The 19,339-nt window shown below is 42.1% G+C and overlaps 1 protein-coding gene across 1 annotated transcript in view; it reads left to right on the forward strand.

Annotated features, from left to right (window-relative positions):
* Window positions 1-19,339, forward strand: part of BMP6 (bone morphogenetic protein 6) — a 213,589-nt gene that overhangs the window by 168,902 nt on the left and 25,348 nt on the right. The window contains exon 2 of the mRNA XM_003417847.4: window positions 4,241-4,433. Coding sequence (XP_003417895.4) covers window positions 4,241-4,433 — 193 coding nt within the window. The remainder of the gene's footprint in view (window positions 1-4,240; window positions 4,434-19,339) is intronic.

Genomic DNA, 19,339 nt, shown 5'->3' on the forward strand with positions numbered 1-19,339 from the left:
CGTGGTACAGTTTTGAGCTAAGATGTGTACAGAGAGATTTAGAAGACTGTACTGTAAAGGGCTTGGTCAAAGAGCTTGAAAGGAGGTGGGTAGCAGTCAGAGACTTTGAGGGCTATGGAGACTTTCCTCAGAGACCGGTAAGGAAGAGCAGAAGAAAGTTGAGAGTGCTTCAGATAATGTTGTCTCTGTCAAGAAGAAATGAGAAAATGCAGTTATGAGGCAGTGAGTTCCATTTGCACAAGGTAATAAAAAGAATCCTTTGAACTGTTCTCCTATTTGATCATTTTTAGGTTCTTTATCTAGCCACATCTGTCTGTGAGCATTTGCCAGTATTCTTTAGTCATCTGTATTGCCTCCCAGCATTGCACAATCCTTACTGCATGCACTTCTTCTCCCTCTCTTATCCTCTTGTTCTCCTTTCCTATCCTGTCTCTCCTCTCTCCTTGTGTTAGTTGTCTGTTACTCCTTAACAAACCACCCCAAATGGAGTGGCTTATAACAACAGTGTATAATTGTCTCTCATGGTCTTGTGAATTGACTGGGCTCAGCTAGGTGGTTTTTGCTGTATGTCCCTCATGCAATTGTAGTCAGATGGTGGCTGGGGCTGGAGTCATTCAAAGTCTACACAGAGGTAGACATCTAAGATGGCTTTTTTACTAACATGTCTGATGCCTCAGTTGCTGTGGTTTGGGGCTGGTCAGACAGCCCTCTCTCTCTCTCTTTCTCTCTCTCTCCATGCAGCCTCTCTACATGGTTAGCTTGGGCTTCCTCACAGCATGGAGGTTTCAGGGTAGTGGACTTTGTACATACCAGTTGCCATCAAGTAGTCTCCAGCTCATGGCAACCCCACATGTGTCAGAGTAGAACTGTGCTCCATGGGGTTTTCAATGGCTGATTTTTTGGAAGTATATCCTCACACCAATCTTCCAAGGCATTGATGAGTGTATTTGAACTTGATCCTCCAACCTTTCAGTTAGCAGCCAAGCCCATCAAACCATTTGCACAACCCAAGGACTCTTCAAACCTAATGGCCCCTGAGAAGCAGGGTTTAGAGAAGAGGTAAAAGGTCAATTTAGAGAGGATGTAAAGATAATGAAATATTGGCAGCAAGGACACCAATTAGGAGGCAGTTGTGACAGTTTGGGTAAATGACAGCTGTCACTAGGATAGTGGCTGTGTAAAAGGAAAGGAGATTCTAAAGACATTGAGGAAATAACATAGACTGGGCTCAATCGATCAGTTGGGTGTGGAGAACTAGGGTGAGGGAAGAGTTGAGAATGACTGAGGAATCTAGTCTGGGTAAATGTTGGCTGCAGCGTCAAAGAGGATTTCAGAAGCAGGAAGTGGTTTGGGGAGGATGGTGAGCGGTTTGATCCCACCGAATCTGAGATGCCGGTGTGACGTATAGATGGAGAAGCAAGTTGGAAATGTGGGAATGGTGTTAGAAGGGAGGTCAGAACCAGAATATGGAATCACAGCTGGAGCCACCCCTAGCAGCAGTCTTTCCACAGGTGAGCATTCCAAGAAATCTAAGTGGAAGGAAGTTCACAGCTTCTTATGACCTAGCCTTAAAGTCATATAGCATCACTTCTGCTACATCTATTGGTCCAAAGCAGGTCCCAGAGCCAGCCCGGGGGAAGGGACCATCCAAGGGTGTGAATACAGGAGCTGTGGTTTATCTGGGTATGGGGGAAGGGTTCCTCTCTAATGACTATCATGATTTTCACTTACTGGAATTTCTGTCCCTTTCTTTATTCCTGTAACTGCAATATCTGAAAGTTACTGCCTTACATCTTGCTTCATGACTGTATTTTTTCCTAATTGTTTATGTTACCAGAGATTGAAAACTTCTTTGAAGAATTCTAATGCATGCTCTCAAGCGAATCCTAAGAATGTATTTTCTTTTAGCCATATTAAAATGAATCGCCCCAAAGGCCCTATGGTAAGGCTCTGTGACTGTTTTTTAGAAAGTCTCTTTGAGAAATCAGATTTGATTCACTTTTTAACCAATGACGATAACATATCAAACTTAAAAGGCAGATCGGTTTTAGGGAAAAGTGATACGCCATCATGTGTGGGTGTCCTTGGGTGAACTTCCCAACAATATTGCTTTTCATGCTGAGGCATTAATTAGAAAACCTGCTTTCTGGTTGGGGCTCAACTATGATTTACTTTCTGGTTGGACCTCTTTCTACTTATGTTTAAACTTTTACACAAGCCAGAGCTTGTTTTTTTTTTAACCTCCAAAATACAAAGGGAGATAACTTGAATCTGAAAGTTTTGTTGCATAGTTTCATGGTCATTTCAGAAATGCTTTATTTAAGACCTTGTATATGTGGCTTGGGGCCCTGGTGGTGCAGTGGTTAAGCGTTTGGTGGCTAATCAATAGGTCGGCAGTTCGAATCCACCAGCCACTCCTTGAAAACCCTATGGGGCAATTCTACTCTGTCCTATGGGGTCACTATGAGTCGGAATCGACTCAATGGCAACGGGTTTGGTTTTGGTTTATATGTGGCTTAAGGAGCCCTGGTGGCTCAGTTGGTAAGCACTCGGCTGCTAACCAAAACTTTGGCAGTTCCAGCCCACCAGCTGCTCCTCAGGAGAAACATGTGGCAGTCTGCTTCCATAAAGATTAGAGCCTTGGAAACTCTATGGGGCAGTTCTTCTTGTCCTGTTTGGTCGCTATAAGTCGAAACTGACTCAACAGCAGTGGGTTTGGGTTTTATTTGGCTTTAGAAATGGCTTAACTTTCCTTAGCTTCTGCAAATGCCATTGAGGGCTTAGATTCTTCTCAAGAGTTATTGACCTTTTTTTTTTAAAAAAAGCTACGTCTCCAAAACTTTTCTCTGGTAATTATAGACAATAATACATGTGCGACTAAGTGGGATGTTGGAAGTGGCAAATAATTTGCTGTTTTTTTCTACCCACAAGCCCTAGGAAAATGCTACCATAAAGGATTAATTTGCTCATGAGATTTCATCGTGGTCATTATTAAGAAAAAAGGCACAGGAACAACAGGAAAAACAGTCAGGAGCTTATGGTGGGAAACAACAGAACGCTCCTTTTTTTCTTTTTATAAAGGTTATGAGTTAAGGATCTGAGGCTTGATACCATTCCTCTCACGAAGAACTTTCTAGAGACACCTGAAGGTTGGCTCTGAAAAAAGTGATCATCAGTAATTGCAGGTTTCTAGACTTGCTTTCATGCAGGAAAAGATTTTATTAAAAACTAATTAGACTCAATCCTTTTCCAATTTTTTTTTCAATTCAAAGCATTGCAAAATAGCAAAGTGTCCTGTTTGTGACTTACCCCCATGCCTCTTTTCTCATACTTGGATCTACAGGCAGATAAACAGAGTCTCCAGCAGCTTCTCCTTGCTGAGGCTCCCACCCCTCCAGAACTGTCAGCCTCAGATGCCACGTAGGGGAGGGCTTTAGTGAGAGCCACATTTCCTGTGAAGCTTTAAACTGAGCAAAAATGCCCACTGAACAGCAGTCAGAATTTGAGGGCCCTTTTAAGCTTCAGGCCCATGCAGTGTGCCCTGCTGACCCTGCACCCACACAACCTCCTTCCACACATCCACTTATGGCTACCACTGGTCACATCAACCCGTGGTAAGAGGAGCACCAACCAGAGAGAGGAAAGGAGCCAGGAGGGAGCACTAGGACCAGGATTGCCAGATGCGCTCCTATTCACTATTTCACTAGTCCTCACAACCTCCCAGTGAAGCCATTTATTCCCAGAAAGAATGGTCCTGGGTGGCACTAATGATTTGCATACAACCAACCTGAGGGTTGGCAGTTCTAACTCACTCAATGGCACCACGGAAGAAAAGCCTGGAGATCTGCTTCCATAAAGATTACAGCCAAGAAGACCCTATGGAGCAGTCCTACACTGTAACACCTGGGGTCTCCATGAGTCAGAACTGACTCAATGGTAATGGATTTGAAACCTGAAGCCAAGAGCTTAATTAACGCATTTGTACAAATTGTTTAAACTAAATATTTAAAGAATTTAAAGTCTTAAGAATTTTCTTGAACACCTTTGATAAAATAAAGGATTTTAATCTAAGCCTACCTGAAAGCATAGCCAATGTTCTTTTCATCCGCCCTGTTTCCCCCATAAGCCATTGATAACTGGTAATCTATTTAGGAGGTAACCTGGGGAACTTTCCTGAGGTGAGCCTGTGGCACTTAGTCGAGTAACCATGGTTGTCACTCTTTCTCCTTTAATCTTATAGTGGAGTACGACAAGGACTTCTCCCCTCGCCATCAACACCACAAAGAGTTCAAGTTCAACTTATCCCAGATTCCTGAGGGTGAGGCGCTGACGGCTGCAGAATTCCGAATCTACAAGGACTGTGTTATGGGGAGTTTTAAAAACCAAACTTTTCTTATCAGCATTTACCAAGTCTTACAGGAGCATCAGCACAGGTATGAAGGCTCAAGGAAGCCCCCAGAGGGTGGGGCTGGCCCCCGTTTCTCCTCTGTCGTCATGTCACACCCTGTGTGTCTGTGGAAGGTGGCTCGGAGTTCAGGACGGCACCTGAAGGGGAGAGGTGCTGGTTCTGTGTGGTGGTGTTTAGCTGGCAAGAAGATTGTTTGTTAGTAAGTTGAAGGTGTTCCAAATAGCTTTTCTCTCCTAAGCAAGCCCATGAATGATATTTACTAAGCATCCTTTGTGATCAGAGAACTGTATAATTTATCGGGGATAAAATGGTTCCCCCTGTTTCGTTTAGTTCCCATATTTGAATGATGGGGAAAGGTGGCTAAAATGGATCCACACATAAAAATTATATAAGGATGCTTACAATTGATACTAATTCAAGCAAAGACAATACTGCGTATTTCTGCAAACATATGTTTAGCTTTGAGTTAGTGAGTGTGTGTGTGTCTGTGTTGAATATATTTTTTATCATTTGGATACAGGGATCAATAGCACTTTTTTCCCATATGTCTGTATTATTCTTGTTTCCTAAAATGAGGCCAGACCCTTTTACAAAAGAGTTGCAACAAATTGTATTCATGGAGCTGCCTAGGAATAAAGAGAAACTTCCTGCAGTGGTTGTCAGAGGGCAGGAGCAGGTATGGAGTATGACAGCAATTAGCTCAGACCTGCAGCACACAAAAAGTGAGCCAGGTAATCCTGAATTTTGCTAGTATTTCGGGGTCAGTTTAGTAGTTTGGCAAGAATCACACACACGATGCGCATGAGATGGGCGTTGCTACACAGTTGTCAGAGCGCACCAGGAGAAACGCAACACGTGATTCGATAGTCTAACAGTTATATGGTGGATCTGAAGAGGAAAATTAAGGGAACGAGAGCAGAAGGGGACAGAACCCACCTTTACAGACTTTCCAAGGGATTTGCTAGCTTTAAACCAAATTTGCTAGTTATAAACCAAAGTCCATATTCTTGCTTTTGGTCTTGGAAGTGTGTTGACTTCCCAACAATTTCCAGTTGTTTGGAATGACTTTGTCTTCTCCTGAGTTAATGGATGTGTGTGTGGGTCTGTCATGAATATGCACACTAAATGATAGTGAATGGGAAGGTGCTCCCCCAAAGATTTATCTTAGTTAAGGGGGCATCTCCAGCATCTGCTGGCAGATGCCAGGCTTTGGGGACATGTGATGGGGTGTTATATGATATATGCATTCTTAGCAGGCATAGTTAAATAATAAGTAAAATTTAGCTACTGTGGTGTCTTCATAATGGACTAAAATTTCAAAACAAGGGAAATTTTCTCATGTGTGTATATCTAATGGCTTTACTGTTGAGGGCCTCTTTAAAAAACAAATTATCTGTTGCTAGACTTTCTTCTTCGTGTACTTCAGAGAGAATTGGTGTTGAGTGACTCTTTGGAACTACAGCCATTGATTTTTAATCTCCTTAATTATTTATTCCATTGTGTTTCTCTGGTGGAAGTAACCCACTGGCACATTTTTCTGCTCAGGAATTTGGAATACTTGATTTTCTCTGTCTTGCAGGAGGAAAGTCTGGTAGTGGAAATAGTAGGTTGAGAGTTTTGTGACTGTAGAGTTGTCTTTTTTTTTTTTAAACTCTTATTATTAAACAGAAAAAGGATCTAGCAGAACATTTGTGAGGTTTATACTGAACTCCAGCCAAAAAGGAGCAGCTGCCTTGCGCTTCAGATGGTGGTGTCACACTTTCCTGAGGCCAGCAGTGAGTTTGAAAAACAAGATCTCAAACCGTCCCAGCCTTTGATGCCTCTGTCTCCAAGCTGAGAACTGCAGCTTCTCCTCCTTCTAGGATGGGAGTGTTGGCGCCTGGGTGTGTTTCATTTTTGTGCAGAAGGAGAGGGGAGCCCTGGGAGAACTGGGAGAATTGCAGGCTTTTGAAGGGTTCCAGATTGGCAGGAAGGTTTTCTTTTCTTATCTGTAGGCCGGGAGCCCAGGCCTCTCCTGCTGGCTCCAAATGTTCTTCCAGAGGTCCCCAGACTTATCTGCGAGACTCCTGGGGGAAGGGTTTGATCTCCCATCTGCACCAGCTTGGGGTTTCTTGGCTGAAAACCATTCTCTAGGCTTGTGAAGAAACTTATTTGTCTAATCCATGTTTAAGTGAAGTTTGTAGTATTTGATAGATTCACTTAAGAAATGTTTGTGTTACAAAATATTTGGCTGCCTTGAAAAAGAAAGAAAAAAAAAAAAACTCAGGTTTTCAAATGCTGAGTCATGTGCTCAGCGGATGCTGGCGAAGTTCCCTGTGGGGCCTGCTGATAGAAAAGGAAGTTTAGGACACACCACAGGGAGGGTCGGGAAAGACTCCTGGTAGATACGCCTTTGCTGGGAACCCTGAAGAAATACGTTCCTTTGACTAATGAGAAGCCATTGGACCAGGTAAGTTAAAAAAGGTGGCAATTAGTAAGAGCCCAGCCCAGTGCCGTCGAGTCGATTCCGACTCATAGCAACCCTATAGTAAGAGCAAGACCTTATAGTAAGAGCAAGGAGGCATTTGATACCTGACTCAAAACCTGAGATTAAGGGCTGAAGAAGACCCTGAGCCACGAAAGGTCTGAAGCGGCCTGTAGGTTGGAGCAGGATCAGCAGCAACTCAGGACTCTGCACAGTGAATGCCCTTCCCTCTTAATTTCTTAAAATTACTCTTCCTGGGATTGTGTGGTGTTTATATTTTAAAACGAGTTTGTGTTAACCTTTGGTGTTATAAATCAATGTCTTCATGATGACGCTGGTAAAAAAAAAAAAAATGCATTTATATAGGACTCACAGTTTGGAAAACGCCTTCTCACCTATTCTCTGATTAGGATGTAACCATGACCCCGTCACATAGGCAGGGCAGAGAGTTTATCGTGGCACATGTGAATTTTGGACCAAGTCCAAATAATGCCTAAGCTTGTCTGCTGTGCTTCCCCAAAGTCACCCCAGTGTCGTGAGGACAGTTCTGGGCTAAGCGTGAAGTGCTGGAAAGAGGTAAGAGGTCTTTCGTAAGTATGGTCTCCTTGTGGCATGCCCCCCACCCCCCACTTCCTTAGCTTTGATGCAGACAGCCCAAGGATGCTTCTGTGGGAGCCCTGGTAGTGCAGTGGTTAAGACCTTGGCTGCTAACCAAAAGGTCAGCAGTTCGAATCTACCAGCAGCTCCTTGGAAACCCTCTGGGGAAGTTCTACTCTGTCCTACAGGGTCGCTATGAGTCAGAGTTTAGTTTTTGGTTTTGGCTGGTGAAAATATGTGACTGTTAGAATTCAGGCTGGGTTCTTTGGCTTCCCAGGCTTCCCTGAGGAAGACCTCTGTACAATCCTTTGACCCTCTAAGAATTAGAATGTTGTTGTTGTTAGGTGCCAGTTGAGTCAGTTCTGCTAATAGTGACCCTATGCACCACAGAACGAAACACTGCCTGGTCCTGTGCCATTCTCACAATTGTTGCTATGCTTGAGCCCATTGTTGCAGCCACTGGGTCAATCCATCTCATTGGGGGTCTTCCTGTTTTTTGCTGACCCTCTGTTTTTACCAAGAAGGATGTCCTTCTCCAGGGACTGATCCCTCCTGATAACATATCCAAAGTATGTGAGACGTAGTCTCGCCATCCTTGCTTCTAAGGAGCATTCTGGCTGTACTTCTTCTGAGACAGACTTGTTTGTTCTTTTGGCAGTCCATGGTATATTCAATATTCTTCTCCAATGCCACAATTCAAAGGTGTCGATCTTCTTTGGTCTTCCTTATTCCTTATCCAGCTTTCACATGCATATGAGGTGATTGAAAACACCATGGCTTGGCTCAGGTGCATCTTAGTTCTCAAGGTGACATCTTTGCTTTTCAACACTTTAAAGAGGTCTTTTGCAGCTGATTTGCCCAATGCAGTGCATCTTTTAATTTCTTCACTGCTGCTTCCAAGGGTGTTGATTGTGGATCCAAGTAAAATGAAATCCTTGACAACCTCAGTCTTTTCTCCAATTACCATGATGTTGCTTATTGGTCCAGTTGTGAGGCTTTTTGTTTTCTTTATGTTGAGATGTAATCCATACTGAAGGCTGTGGTCTTTGATCTTCATCAGCAAGTGCTTCAAGTCCTCTTCACTTTCAACAGGCAAGGTGGTATTATCTGCATAACGCAGGTTGTTAATGAGTCTTGCTCTAATCCTGATGCCCCGTTCTTCTTCATATAGTCCAGCTTCTCAGATTATTTGCTCAGCATACAGATTGAATAGTGTGGTGAAACGATACAGCCCTGATGTACACCTTTCCTGACTTTAAACCATGCGGTATCCCATTGTTCTGTTCAAATGGCTACCTCTTGATCCATGCACAGATTCCTCATGAGCACAATTAAATGTTCTGGAATTCCCGTTCTCTGAAATGTTATCCATAATTTGTTAGGATCCACACTGTCAAATGCCTTAGCATAATCAATAAAACACAGGTCAACATCTTTCTGATATTCCCTGCTTTCGGCCAGGATCCATCTGACATCAGCAATGATATCCCTGGCTCCACGTCCTCTTCTAACTCTGGCTTGAATTTCTGGCAATTCCTTGTCGATATACTGCTGAAGCCGCTTTTGAATGATCTTCAGCAAAATTTTGCTTGCGTGTGATATTAATGATATTGTTTGATAATTTCTGCATTTGGTTGGATCAGCTTTCTTGAGAATAGGCGTCAGAATAGGAATGAAAAAAATCACCTCAGCTTGCAGAAATGCTGCTTCTCTTAATGGAACCCTGGTGTTTGTAAGCCGGTGGTGACAGAACCTGGCGTCTTTATAACTAGGTGTTGTAGATGAATGTTACTATGCATCTGCACGCCCTGGAAGTGACTTCCACCTCATCTGTAAATTGAGAATCATGACGCCCATCCTGTCTGCCTTAGAGTTTTATAAGGAGCAAATGAAATCACAATGTACAAAAGGGCTTTTGAGTTTATAAAATATAATGAAAACATAAATATCATTGAAACCTGCTCCTTTAATCCCAGAGAGTGGCTGAGTTTGGTATTTGTTTCAAAAATAGGATGGACAAAGCTAACATTTATATGGCCCAATCATCACCACTCAAGAGGGTAGATAGCATTGTCTTCCCTGTGTTCATGTCTGTGTTTTGGAGAAGTAACTTCCCCACAGTCTTTCAGTGTGTTTACCTTTATCTCACTATTGTCATCAGGCAGGACTTGAGCCAAGGTTCTCTGACCTTTGGCCTCACTCTGTCCTGTGACCCGGCCAGCAATGACTCAGCAGACCTTGTTTGCTGCTGAGACTGCTCTGGAGAGGACATCCCTCCTCCACCCCGTCCCAGAACTGGGAGGCTTTGACCCTGGGCGCAGGAGAAGGGGAAGCCCTACAAGAACAGCCCTGAAGTCGAATGAATTTCTCCCCTACTTGTACAGGTTGGCCCCAAATCCTGACCTGAGCAGTCTGGAGAAAAGGGAGGAGAAATGCCAGCCTAGGCCAAAGGAGAGGGGATCCTCTCTGAGGGTGGACATTCACTCAAGGCAGCTGTCCCAGCTCCACTGCCCAAGAACACTTGGGACATTCCATAGTCCTGACAACTCTATTTCGAAGGAAACATCTCCAGAGCTTTTTGGCCACAGGAGAAAATTCTCTTTTACATTTCATATGGTATAAGGCCAGGACAAAAGGGTTGGCCAGTTTCAGTGTGTGTATATTCAATGACAATAAGCACTGTCTCTCCATAATTCTAAAATCCATTATAAGCTTTTCTAGAGAAGAAGGTGAGAGGGGGAGAAAGACTAGAAGAAATGTACGCAAAGGTATTTTTACTTACATTTCTTCAGTAGCACATACACACTAAGCCACCTTCTTACCTGGAGAGTAGAGATAACTCGGAATAACTTAACCTTTCATGTTACAGAGTCGCATCATGGTGGCGCCTTCCTTTCACAACATATACTCACGATCTTTACCTCTATTGCAGCTTTAGATTAATACTGCAATTTTAAGGCTTTTAAAGAAAATCGTTTTCACCTACCTTTCTTATTTTGTGAAAGATTCACTTTTCTGTTCTTAATTGAGATTTGTGTACCTGGAAGTTACAGAGCATCTCTTCAGAGCCCACCAGAAATTTTAACAGAGAGATATGTTCAGTGTCTGAATGATGGCCCTGTTTGGTGCATGAATTGGCTACACCAGCCTCTGATAGTCTTGAAATGCCATTAAAAAAAAAAAAAATTGTCACTGTTGAGTTGACCCTGACTGATGGTGACCCCACGTGTATCAGAATAGAACTGTGCTCCCTAGAGCTTTCAATCCTGATTTTTTAGAAGCAGATCTCCAGGCCTTTCTTCCCAGGTGCCTCTAAGTAGATTCAAACCTCCAACCTTTCAGTTAGCAGCCAATCACGGTAACTGTTTGCACTACCCAGGGACTCTGAAATTCCATCAAAAAAAAAAAAAAAAAACATTGCTGTCAAATTGATTCCAACTCATAGTGACCATATAGGACAGAGTAGAACTGCCCCATAGGGTTTCCAAGGAGCTGCTAGTGGATTCAAACTGCCAACCTTTTGGTTAGCAGCTGTATAGCTCTTAACCACTGTGCCACCAGGGCTCCCTGAAATTCCAGATTCTAAGTGTTTTGGCAGTTGCACTGCTTGGCAGTGATGGTTTATCTTCTGCAGGGCCAAATTATCCAATAAGCAAGGTAAGCACAGGCTTACTTGTGCTTACTTACTATTCTATAGCCCCTTTCAGGGACTGTAAATTTGAAAAGAGGCTTTGATTTCATAGGAAGGTGCTGTGGATTGGGAGAGAGACAGATGCCAGTCATACCTAGAAGCAGCATCTTTGTTGTGGTGAAAAACTGTGAAATTGTTCGCTACACCGTGCTTACCTTGCCCATTGGATAATCCACCTGTGATTCTGTGTACATAATAACTTTTCAGTGTTCTATTATGGTGCAGGCTTTTGGAAGACATTTAAAGTCAGAATTAATTATCAAATTGAAAATTTAATCCCTCCTGATACACGTGGTACAACATGACAATTTACTTCTCTTTTTGGAAACAGGCCAGGTGTTTTTTTGTTTGTTTGTTTTTTTAGTTCATATGTTTCATCCTAACTTCAGAGTCTTAGAATGTGAAAAAATGCATCTTAGAAACAAGGAAACAGGGTAATTCTGCTTCAGAGTTGGTTTTCAAAACCTAGAAAGATTTCCTTAGACAATGCAGATAGCATGCTGATTGAGTCCCTGAGAACAAACCCAAAATGAGTTATTACCTAAATTGAATTTTGGATAGAATTCACAAATTTTGACCTGCTTTACAGTGAAAATATAATTTCCCCAAGACAATTATAATAACCATAACTGTTGAAGGACAAAATCACACTTCCCAGAATTTTTAATTTGAAGATAGAGAACACAGAAGGTCTGGGGAGGGGCGTGGAGACGTTTGAGTCATGGCCCAAGAGTCAGCGGGATATGAAAGTGCTGAGCTCAGCAGGTGGGCTAGACTACGGCTGCAGATTTTTGAGACCATAAGTGAAGGCTAGAAAAACCTAATTGAACCAATACCATTTATTGAAAATATGATCCTTTCTATAAATCAGGTGACCATCTATGTTTGAGTATGTTTCCGGGCTCTTTATTTTGTTTCACTGATTTTTCTGTTCTTGCACCAATACTACACTGTGTCAGTTAGTTTTATAAGACTTGATATCTGGTATGTAACTAAAAAAAGCCAAACCTGTTGCCATCAAGTCAATTCCGACTCATGGTGACCTCATGTGTTACAGACTAGAACTGCTCCACAGGGTTTTCTTGGCTGTAATGTTAATGGAAGTAAATTGCCAGGCCTTTCTTCCACGGCACCACTTTAGGTTACTAGCTGATTGCAAATTGTGCCACTTAGGGACCTACAGTGTGTAAGTTCTCCAAATTTGTTCTTGAAGGCTTTCTTGGCTATTCATGGTTCTTTACATTCGCATATAAATTGTTAAATAGGCTTGTCAATTTCCACAAAAGAAACTTGCGGGGCTTCTGATTGGAATTGCATTAAATCTTGAGATCAGTTTGGGAGGAATTGACATCTTATCATTATTGAATGTATCAAGTCTATGCACATGATATATTGTTGTTGTTGTTAGGTGCCATTGTGTCAGTTCCGACGCATAGCGACCCTGTGTACGACAGGATGAAACACTGCCTGGTCCTAGGCTATCCTGACAATTGTTGCTATGCTTGAGCTCATTGTTGCAGCCACTGTGTCAATCCATCTCCTTGAGGGTCTCCCTCTTTTGCTGACCCTCTACTTTACCAAGCATGTCGTCCTTCTCCAGGGACTGGTCCCTCCTGACAAGATGTCCTAAGTACAGGAAATGAAATCTTGCCATTCTTGCTTCTAAGGAACATTCTGGCTGTACTTCTTCCCAAACAGATTTATTCATTCTTCTGGCAGCTCATGATGTATTCAATATTCTTCGCCAACACCATAATTCAAAGGTATCAATTCTTCAGTCTTCCTTATTCATTGTCCAGCTTTTGCATGTGAGACAATTAAAAATACCCTGGCTTGGGTCAAGATCACCTTAGTCCTTAAAGTGGCATCTTTGCTTTTTTAACCCATCAAAGAGGTCTTTTGCAGCAGATTTGCCCAATGCAATGTGTCATTTGATTTCCTGACTGCTGCTTCCGTGGGCATTGATTGTGGATCCAAGTAAAATGAAAGCCTTGACAACTTCAATCTTTTCTCCATTTAGCATGATGCTTATTAGCCCAGCTGTGAGGACTTTTGCTTTCGTTATGTTGAGATGTAATCCATAATGAAGCCTGTAGTCTTTGATCTTCATCTTTGTTTCAAGTCCTCTTTGCTGTCAGCAAGCAAGCTTGTGTCATCTGCATATCATGAGTTGTTAATGAGTCTTCCTCTGAAACCGATGTCCCTTTCTTCTTCATATAGTCCAGCTTCTCAGATTATTTGCTCAGCATACAGATTGAATAAGTATGGTAAAAGGATGCAACCCTGTCTTTAAACCGCTCAGTATCCCCTTGTTCTGTTCAAACATTGCCTCTTGGCCTATGTACAGGTTCTTCATGAGCACACTTAAGGGTTCTGGAATTCTCATTCTTCCCAATGTTATCCGTAATTTGTTATGATCCACACAATGGAATGCCTTTGCATAGTCAATGAAACACAGGTAAACATCTTTCATGATACATTACTTCCATTTATTTAAAAAACAAACAACAATTGTCATCAAGTTGGTTCTGACTCATAGCAACCCTATAGGACAGAGTAGAACTGCCCCATAGGGTTTCCAAGGAGTGGCTGGTGGATTGGAACTGCTGACCTTTTTTAGCAGCTGAGCTCTTTAACCACCATGATACCAGGGTCCCATTCCATTTATTTAAGCTTTCTTTAATTTCTCTCAATAATATTTTGTAGTTATCTGTGTCTTGAATATTTTTGTTAGATTTACTTCTAGGTATAGAAGTCTTTTGATGCTATTATAAATGCTATTACTTGTTTTCTTTTAAAATTTCAGGGTCTAATTTTTTGTTGCTTACCTATAGGACTACTCAAGATTTTTTAATATTCATCTTTTATCCAGAAACCTTGCAAATTCACATATTAATTCTAATAGTTCATCTGTAGATTACTTTGAATTTTCTGTGAACATTACCATGGTATGTATAAATAATGTCAGTTTTATTTCTTCCTTTCCAATGCATATACTTTTTGTTTATTTTTTCCTTGTTTTATTGTGCTGATTAGGACATACCTTTGAGATTTCTAACTTCAGGGGGAAAGATTTCAAATTTTTCACCATTAAGGATGATGTTTGCTACAGATGCTTTTGGGGATAGTCTTTAGCACATTAAGGAAATTTTCCTCTATTCCTAGTTCGATGAGTTTTTTTTTTTTTTTTTTTAATTAAGAATTAGTATGAAATTTTATCAAAATTTTTTCCTGAATCAGTTGGGAAGATGATATATGTTAGTGTGGTTTATACTACATTAAGTGATTTTCTAAAGTTAAACCAACCTCAAATCCCTGGAGTGAGCTCACCTTATGATTTATTATTCATTTTATATAAGACTTGATTCAAAGACCATGTCTAATAACATTACTGTCTGGATCACCTGTGGGTCTGTCTCTCTTATTTGTTTGTTCCCTTGATTTTTCCTAATTTGGTTTTATTTCCTGGCATGCCTGATAATTTTTAATTAAATCCTGGACATTATTTATAATTCCATACTGGAATTAATTTTCTTCTGGAAGACAGACAAAAAACAGGCAAATACCCTCATTCCTTTTGTTCTAGTTGAGGCTCAGAGGCATAACTAGGGTATGGCAGGCATTATACTGGCCTTGTTAACCCAGTACAGCCAGCGGCGTATCTGTGGAAAATGGTACCTGTGGCAAGCACTGAAGTTGTGCCTCTGTCCAATCATCTGACACCCCTCTTTTAGATAATTTACCATAATATCAGCTGAAAAACACAAGTCAAGCTGGCTAATCTTTTAACGAGCACATTACCATGTTTGGGGAAGGATGTTGGGATATCCTGGGTTAATCATTGGTGCCACACTCCCAAGTCTGGTGCAATACCCTAGATACGCCACTGTGAACAGTTTCAGGATTTGTTGAGGCCCATCTGTTTCTGATTTTCCCTTTCTCCTAGAGTTTAGCCCTTTGGGGTCACAGCTGAGCATCTAGGGTGTTTATCAGAGTGCCTCTTCCTTGGTGGGCCCTCAACTCTGATTTTTGACTCCCCAGCACTGTGATATTGCCAAAAACTCTGCTTTTTAGCCTCTAAGCAGTTTTTTGCTGCTTGTTTTCTCAGCTTCTCACCCCAGGCATACATAGCTTCATATTTGGCAGATACCTCAAATGGAAATACTGGAGTCCAAGGCAGCCAGCACTTGAAGAGCCAAGGTCCTAGAGGAAAAGGACTGTGGGGAAGTGAACCCAAACTTCTATGAGATCACTTTTATGAGATCACTTCTAGCTGCTCCTTTCCTCTGGGACTTCAGACCTTTAAGTCCTAACTGCCGTAAGTTCCAATTTTTATCCCCAGCTAGCGATACTGCTTCAGGCTCTAGGCTGCGGCTCTCTGACTATGATGTGAGGAACTGACAAATGCCTTGAAGTGGAAAAGGAGCAGGAAACACAGGGCTTACCTCAGTGCATTTCCCTTCTGTCTGAGATTTTGACCCTTGGACTCTTGCCTGCCTTGGTTGCTCTAAGATGTCATCAGCTAGGTTTTTGTTTTAATCCAGTGTTTTTAGTTGTTTTTGGTGGGAATGTTAGTTTGATATATCACAGCCAGAAGTATAAGTCTCTGAAGCATAGTGTTTTAATTGTTTTTATTTGAAAATCTTCAAAATGGGTCCCCAAAATGTTGACATTCAGATTCATTAACCCAGTTCTGTAGTTCTGGAAACAAGATCTGGATCCAGTCGTTGGTCCAGTTCTAGAATCTAGAAAAGTGGTTTCTTTAGAAAAACATGTCTTATGGACTGATTGCCCTTTGGATTTTGTTGGATTTTCGGGGCTGTCTGTTAAAGTGAGGATAAAAATTCAACCTTTTCAGATACCTGAAACTGGTCTCTTTTTGAAGAGAAAGGCAAATTTGAGAAAGCCAGGATGGAGAGCACTATTGTGGTTTGGGTGCAGGAAAATCAAAGGCTTTTACACTGTGCCCAGCCACACCTGTTTCTCGTTTTCTCTCTGGCTTTCACAGGTATGATCCTCAGGGACTCCTGCAGTCTCACTGTTGGTTGATAATCTCTGGCTCACGCGGTGTAGGCCTCGGGCAAGCATTGAACTCTCAGTATTTGTTCCTTTGTCCCTGAAAAAGGGATAATACAGCTGACCCTAGCTCAGGTTATGTAACCGGTTAGCGTCATCTCCCCAGTCAAGTACACATCCCTTATACCTACAGTGATCTACCTGAATTTTTTTTTTTTTTCTAAAGACTCAAGATGTTACCAAACCATGTTCCTCAGCCTATGTTCTGCTCTCTGTAAGACACGGGGTACAAGAGAATGCCGCAGAGAGGAATTAAAGTTATCCTAAGGGATTGTATACATTCTAGAAATGCTAAGCTTTTCCTGGGGAAAGTCAACACCATTCTTACCCACTTCGGAAACACTGAAAAGAAAAAAGGTTTTTATTTTGGGGAACTATGTTTTATGTGTTATTCATTCCCAGAAACAAATTGCTTCGGTGTTAACGTGCATCTCTCTAGCACGGTGTCCAGTTTTGTGAGCTGCAGGCCATGGTCAGGGTAAGATTATTTTGTGGAACATCTTTTTTTTTCTTTGATATATATCACAAAATAGCAGTATTTTTACTGTTCCATTTCTCCACCTTGGATAAAGATATGGAAATATAAGATTTCCATATAGCACGCCTAGGAAGTGATAGAACCCCTGTGCTTGATCACTAGAGTACATTGGATTATACTGCAGTGTATGGGAACATTATTTTGTTTATGTGGCCAAAGAGGACAGGTTAGGTAGCCATGAATTTGTTTAACGTAATTTTCCTCCTTCCCCCATCACCCTGTCTTTGGACACACAAAGCAAGCCTTCTAAAATACTGCTACTTTGAACTTGATCTCACCTGTGATTCTGATTATTATTACCCTAACTTGATATCTTCTGTGAGGGTTCAGCCAGTCTATGAGACCATCAAACATTACTCCACTCTTGTGGAGTGGCGTCCATTTAGTTTGTACTGTTTTAGGGAGAGAAGCATGAAAGCTTGAGAGCAGGTAGAGCTGAGCCTTAAGTCTATAAAACAGGTGAAGGGAATACAACTTGTATTTGATGGAGGAGCTGCTTGGCATGGTGCAGTGGTTCTCAAAGTGTGGTCCCTCAGGCCACCAGCATCAGCATCACCTGGTGTCTTAGTTACCTAGTGCTGCTATCACAGAAATACTACAAGTGGGTGGCTTTAACCCACAGAAATTTATTTTCTCACACTTAGGAGGCTAGAAGTCTGAATTCAGGGTGCTGGCTGTAGGGGAAGGCTTTCTCTCTCTGTTGGCTCTGGAGGAGGGCCTTTGTCTCTCTTAAGCTTCTGCACCTCGGCTATCTTCATGGCGTGTGTTTTCCCCCATCTATGCTTCTTAGCTTGCTTGTTTAATCTCTTTTATATCTCAAAAGAGATTGACTCAACATACACCCTATACTAATCCTGCCTCATTAACATAGCAAAGACAACCCATTCCCAAATGGGATTACAAATACCGTAAAAACCATTGCCATATAGTCAATTCCAACTCATAGCAACCCTATAGGAGAGAGTAGAACTGCCCCATAGAGTTCCGAAGGAGCATCTGGTGGATTTGAACCGCTGACCTCTTGGTTAGCAGCTGTAGCACTTAACCACTATGCCACAGGCATAAAAAAACATAGAGGTTAGGAATTACAACATATTGGAGTGGGGGCGGGGGACCAAATTCAATCCATAACGTGGAAACCTGTTGGCAATACAAGTTATCAGGCCCCACTCCAGACATACTTAATCTAAATCTCCGGGGGAGTGGGGCCAATCAGTTTGTGTGTTAACAAGCCCTCCAGGGAACTCTGATGCAGGCTAAATTCGAGAACCACTGGTATGATGGTCAGAGCCCTGTTGGTGCAGTGGATAAAGTGCTCAGCTGCCAACTGAAAAGTTGATGGTTTGAACCCACCAGGCTTTCCTTGGGAGAAAGCCGTAGCGGTCTGCTTCCGTAAAGATTTATACCTTGGAAACCCTACGGGGCAGTTCTACTCTGTCCTACAGGGTCTCTGTAAGTGGGAATCCACTCAGCGGCAGTGGGGCAGGGGTGTGATGGTTAAGAACATGAGCAGCACTAGAGCCCAACTGCCTGGGTTCAGATCCCAGCTTACTGGCAGTGTACTTACTGGCAGTGTGACTGCGAGCAAGCTACTTAACCTCTTTGTGCTTCAGTTTCCTCATCTGTAAATGAGTGATAATATTAATAGTACATACTTTTATAGGGAGTCCCTGGGTGGTGCAAATGGTTAAAATGCTGAGTTGCTAACCAGAAGATTGGTGATTTGAGTCTACCCAGAGATGCCTTGGAAGAAAGACCTGGTGATCTTCTGAAAATCAGCCATTGAAAATCCTGCGGAGTACATTTCTACTCTGACACACATGGGGTCACCATGAGTTGGAATCAACATGATGACAGCTGGTTGGGTTGTTGGAGACTTACTGTGGAGGCTAGGAGGAGTTAATATATGTAAAAGCACTTAGAACAGTCATGAAGTAAACATTGTATAAGGGTTTGCTATGTTAATACACTGAAAGCAAAAGGATTTGTGTTAAAGATGAAATACCTCTTACAGAGCAAAGGTGCCTTTGATATCTTCACCTCTTCTTTCTACCTTGATAGTCACTGAGGTGAAGATTGAATAATATCAAGTGGCATAAAATCAGTGAAAGCTCAGCCAGTAAATTACAATACATTCATTCAAATCCTTATGTCTTAGTTATCTAGTGCTGCTGTAACAGAAATACCACAAGTGGATGGTTTTAACAAACAGAAGTTTATTCTCTCAGAGCCTAGTAGGCTGGAAGTCCAAATTCAGGGCGTCAGCTCCAAGGGAAGTCTTTCTCTCTCTGTTGGCTCTGGAGGAAGGCCCTTGTCATCAATCTTCCCCTGGTCTAGGAGCTTCTCAGCACAAGGACCCCAGGTTCAAAGAAAGCTCCTGGTGCTGCTTTCTTGGTGGTATGAATGTCCCCTGTCTCTTTGCTTGCTTCTCTTCAACCTAATCTTAAAGAATGAGTCCTGCCTCATTCACATAACTGTCTCTAACCCCACCTCAATAACATCATAAGCGGTACCATTTACAACACATAGGAAAATAACATCAGATGACAAAATGGTGAATGATCA

This window comes from Loxodonta africana, chromosome 1, assembly GCF_030014295.1.
Source record: "Loxodonta africana isolate mLoxAfr1 chromosome 1, mLoxAfr1.hap2, whole genome shotgun sequence".
NCBI lineage: Eukaryota > Metazoa > Chordata > Mammalia > Proboscidea > Elephantidae > Loxodonta > Loxodonta africana.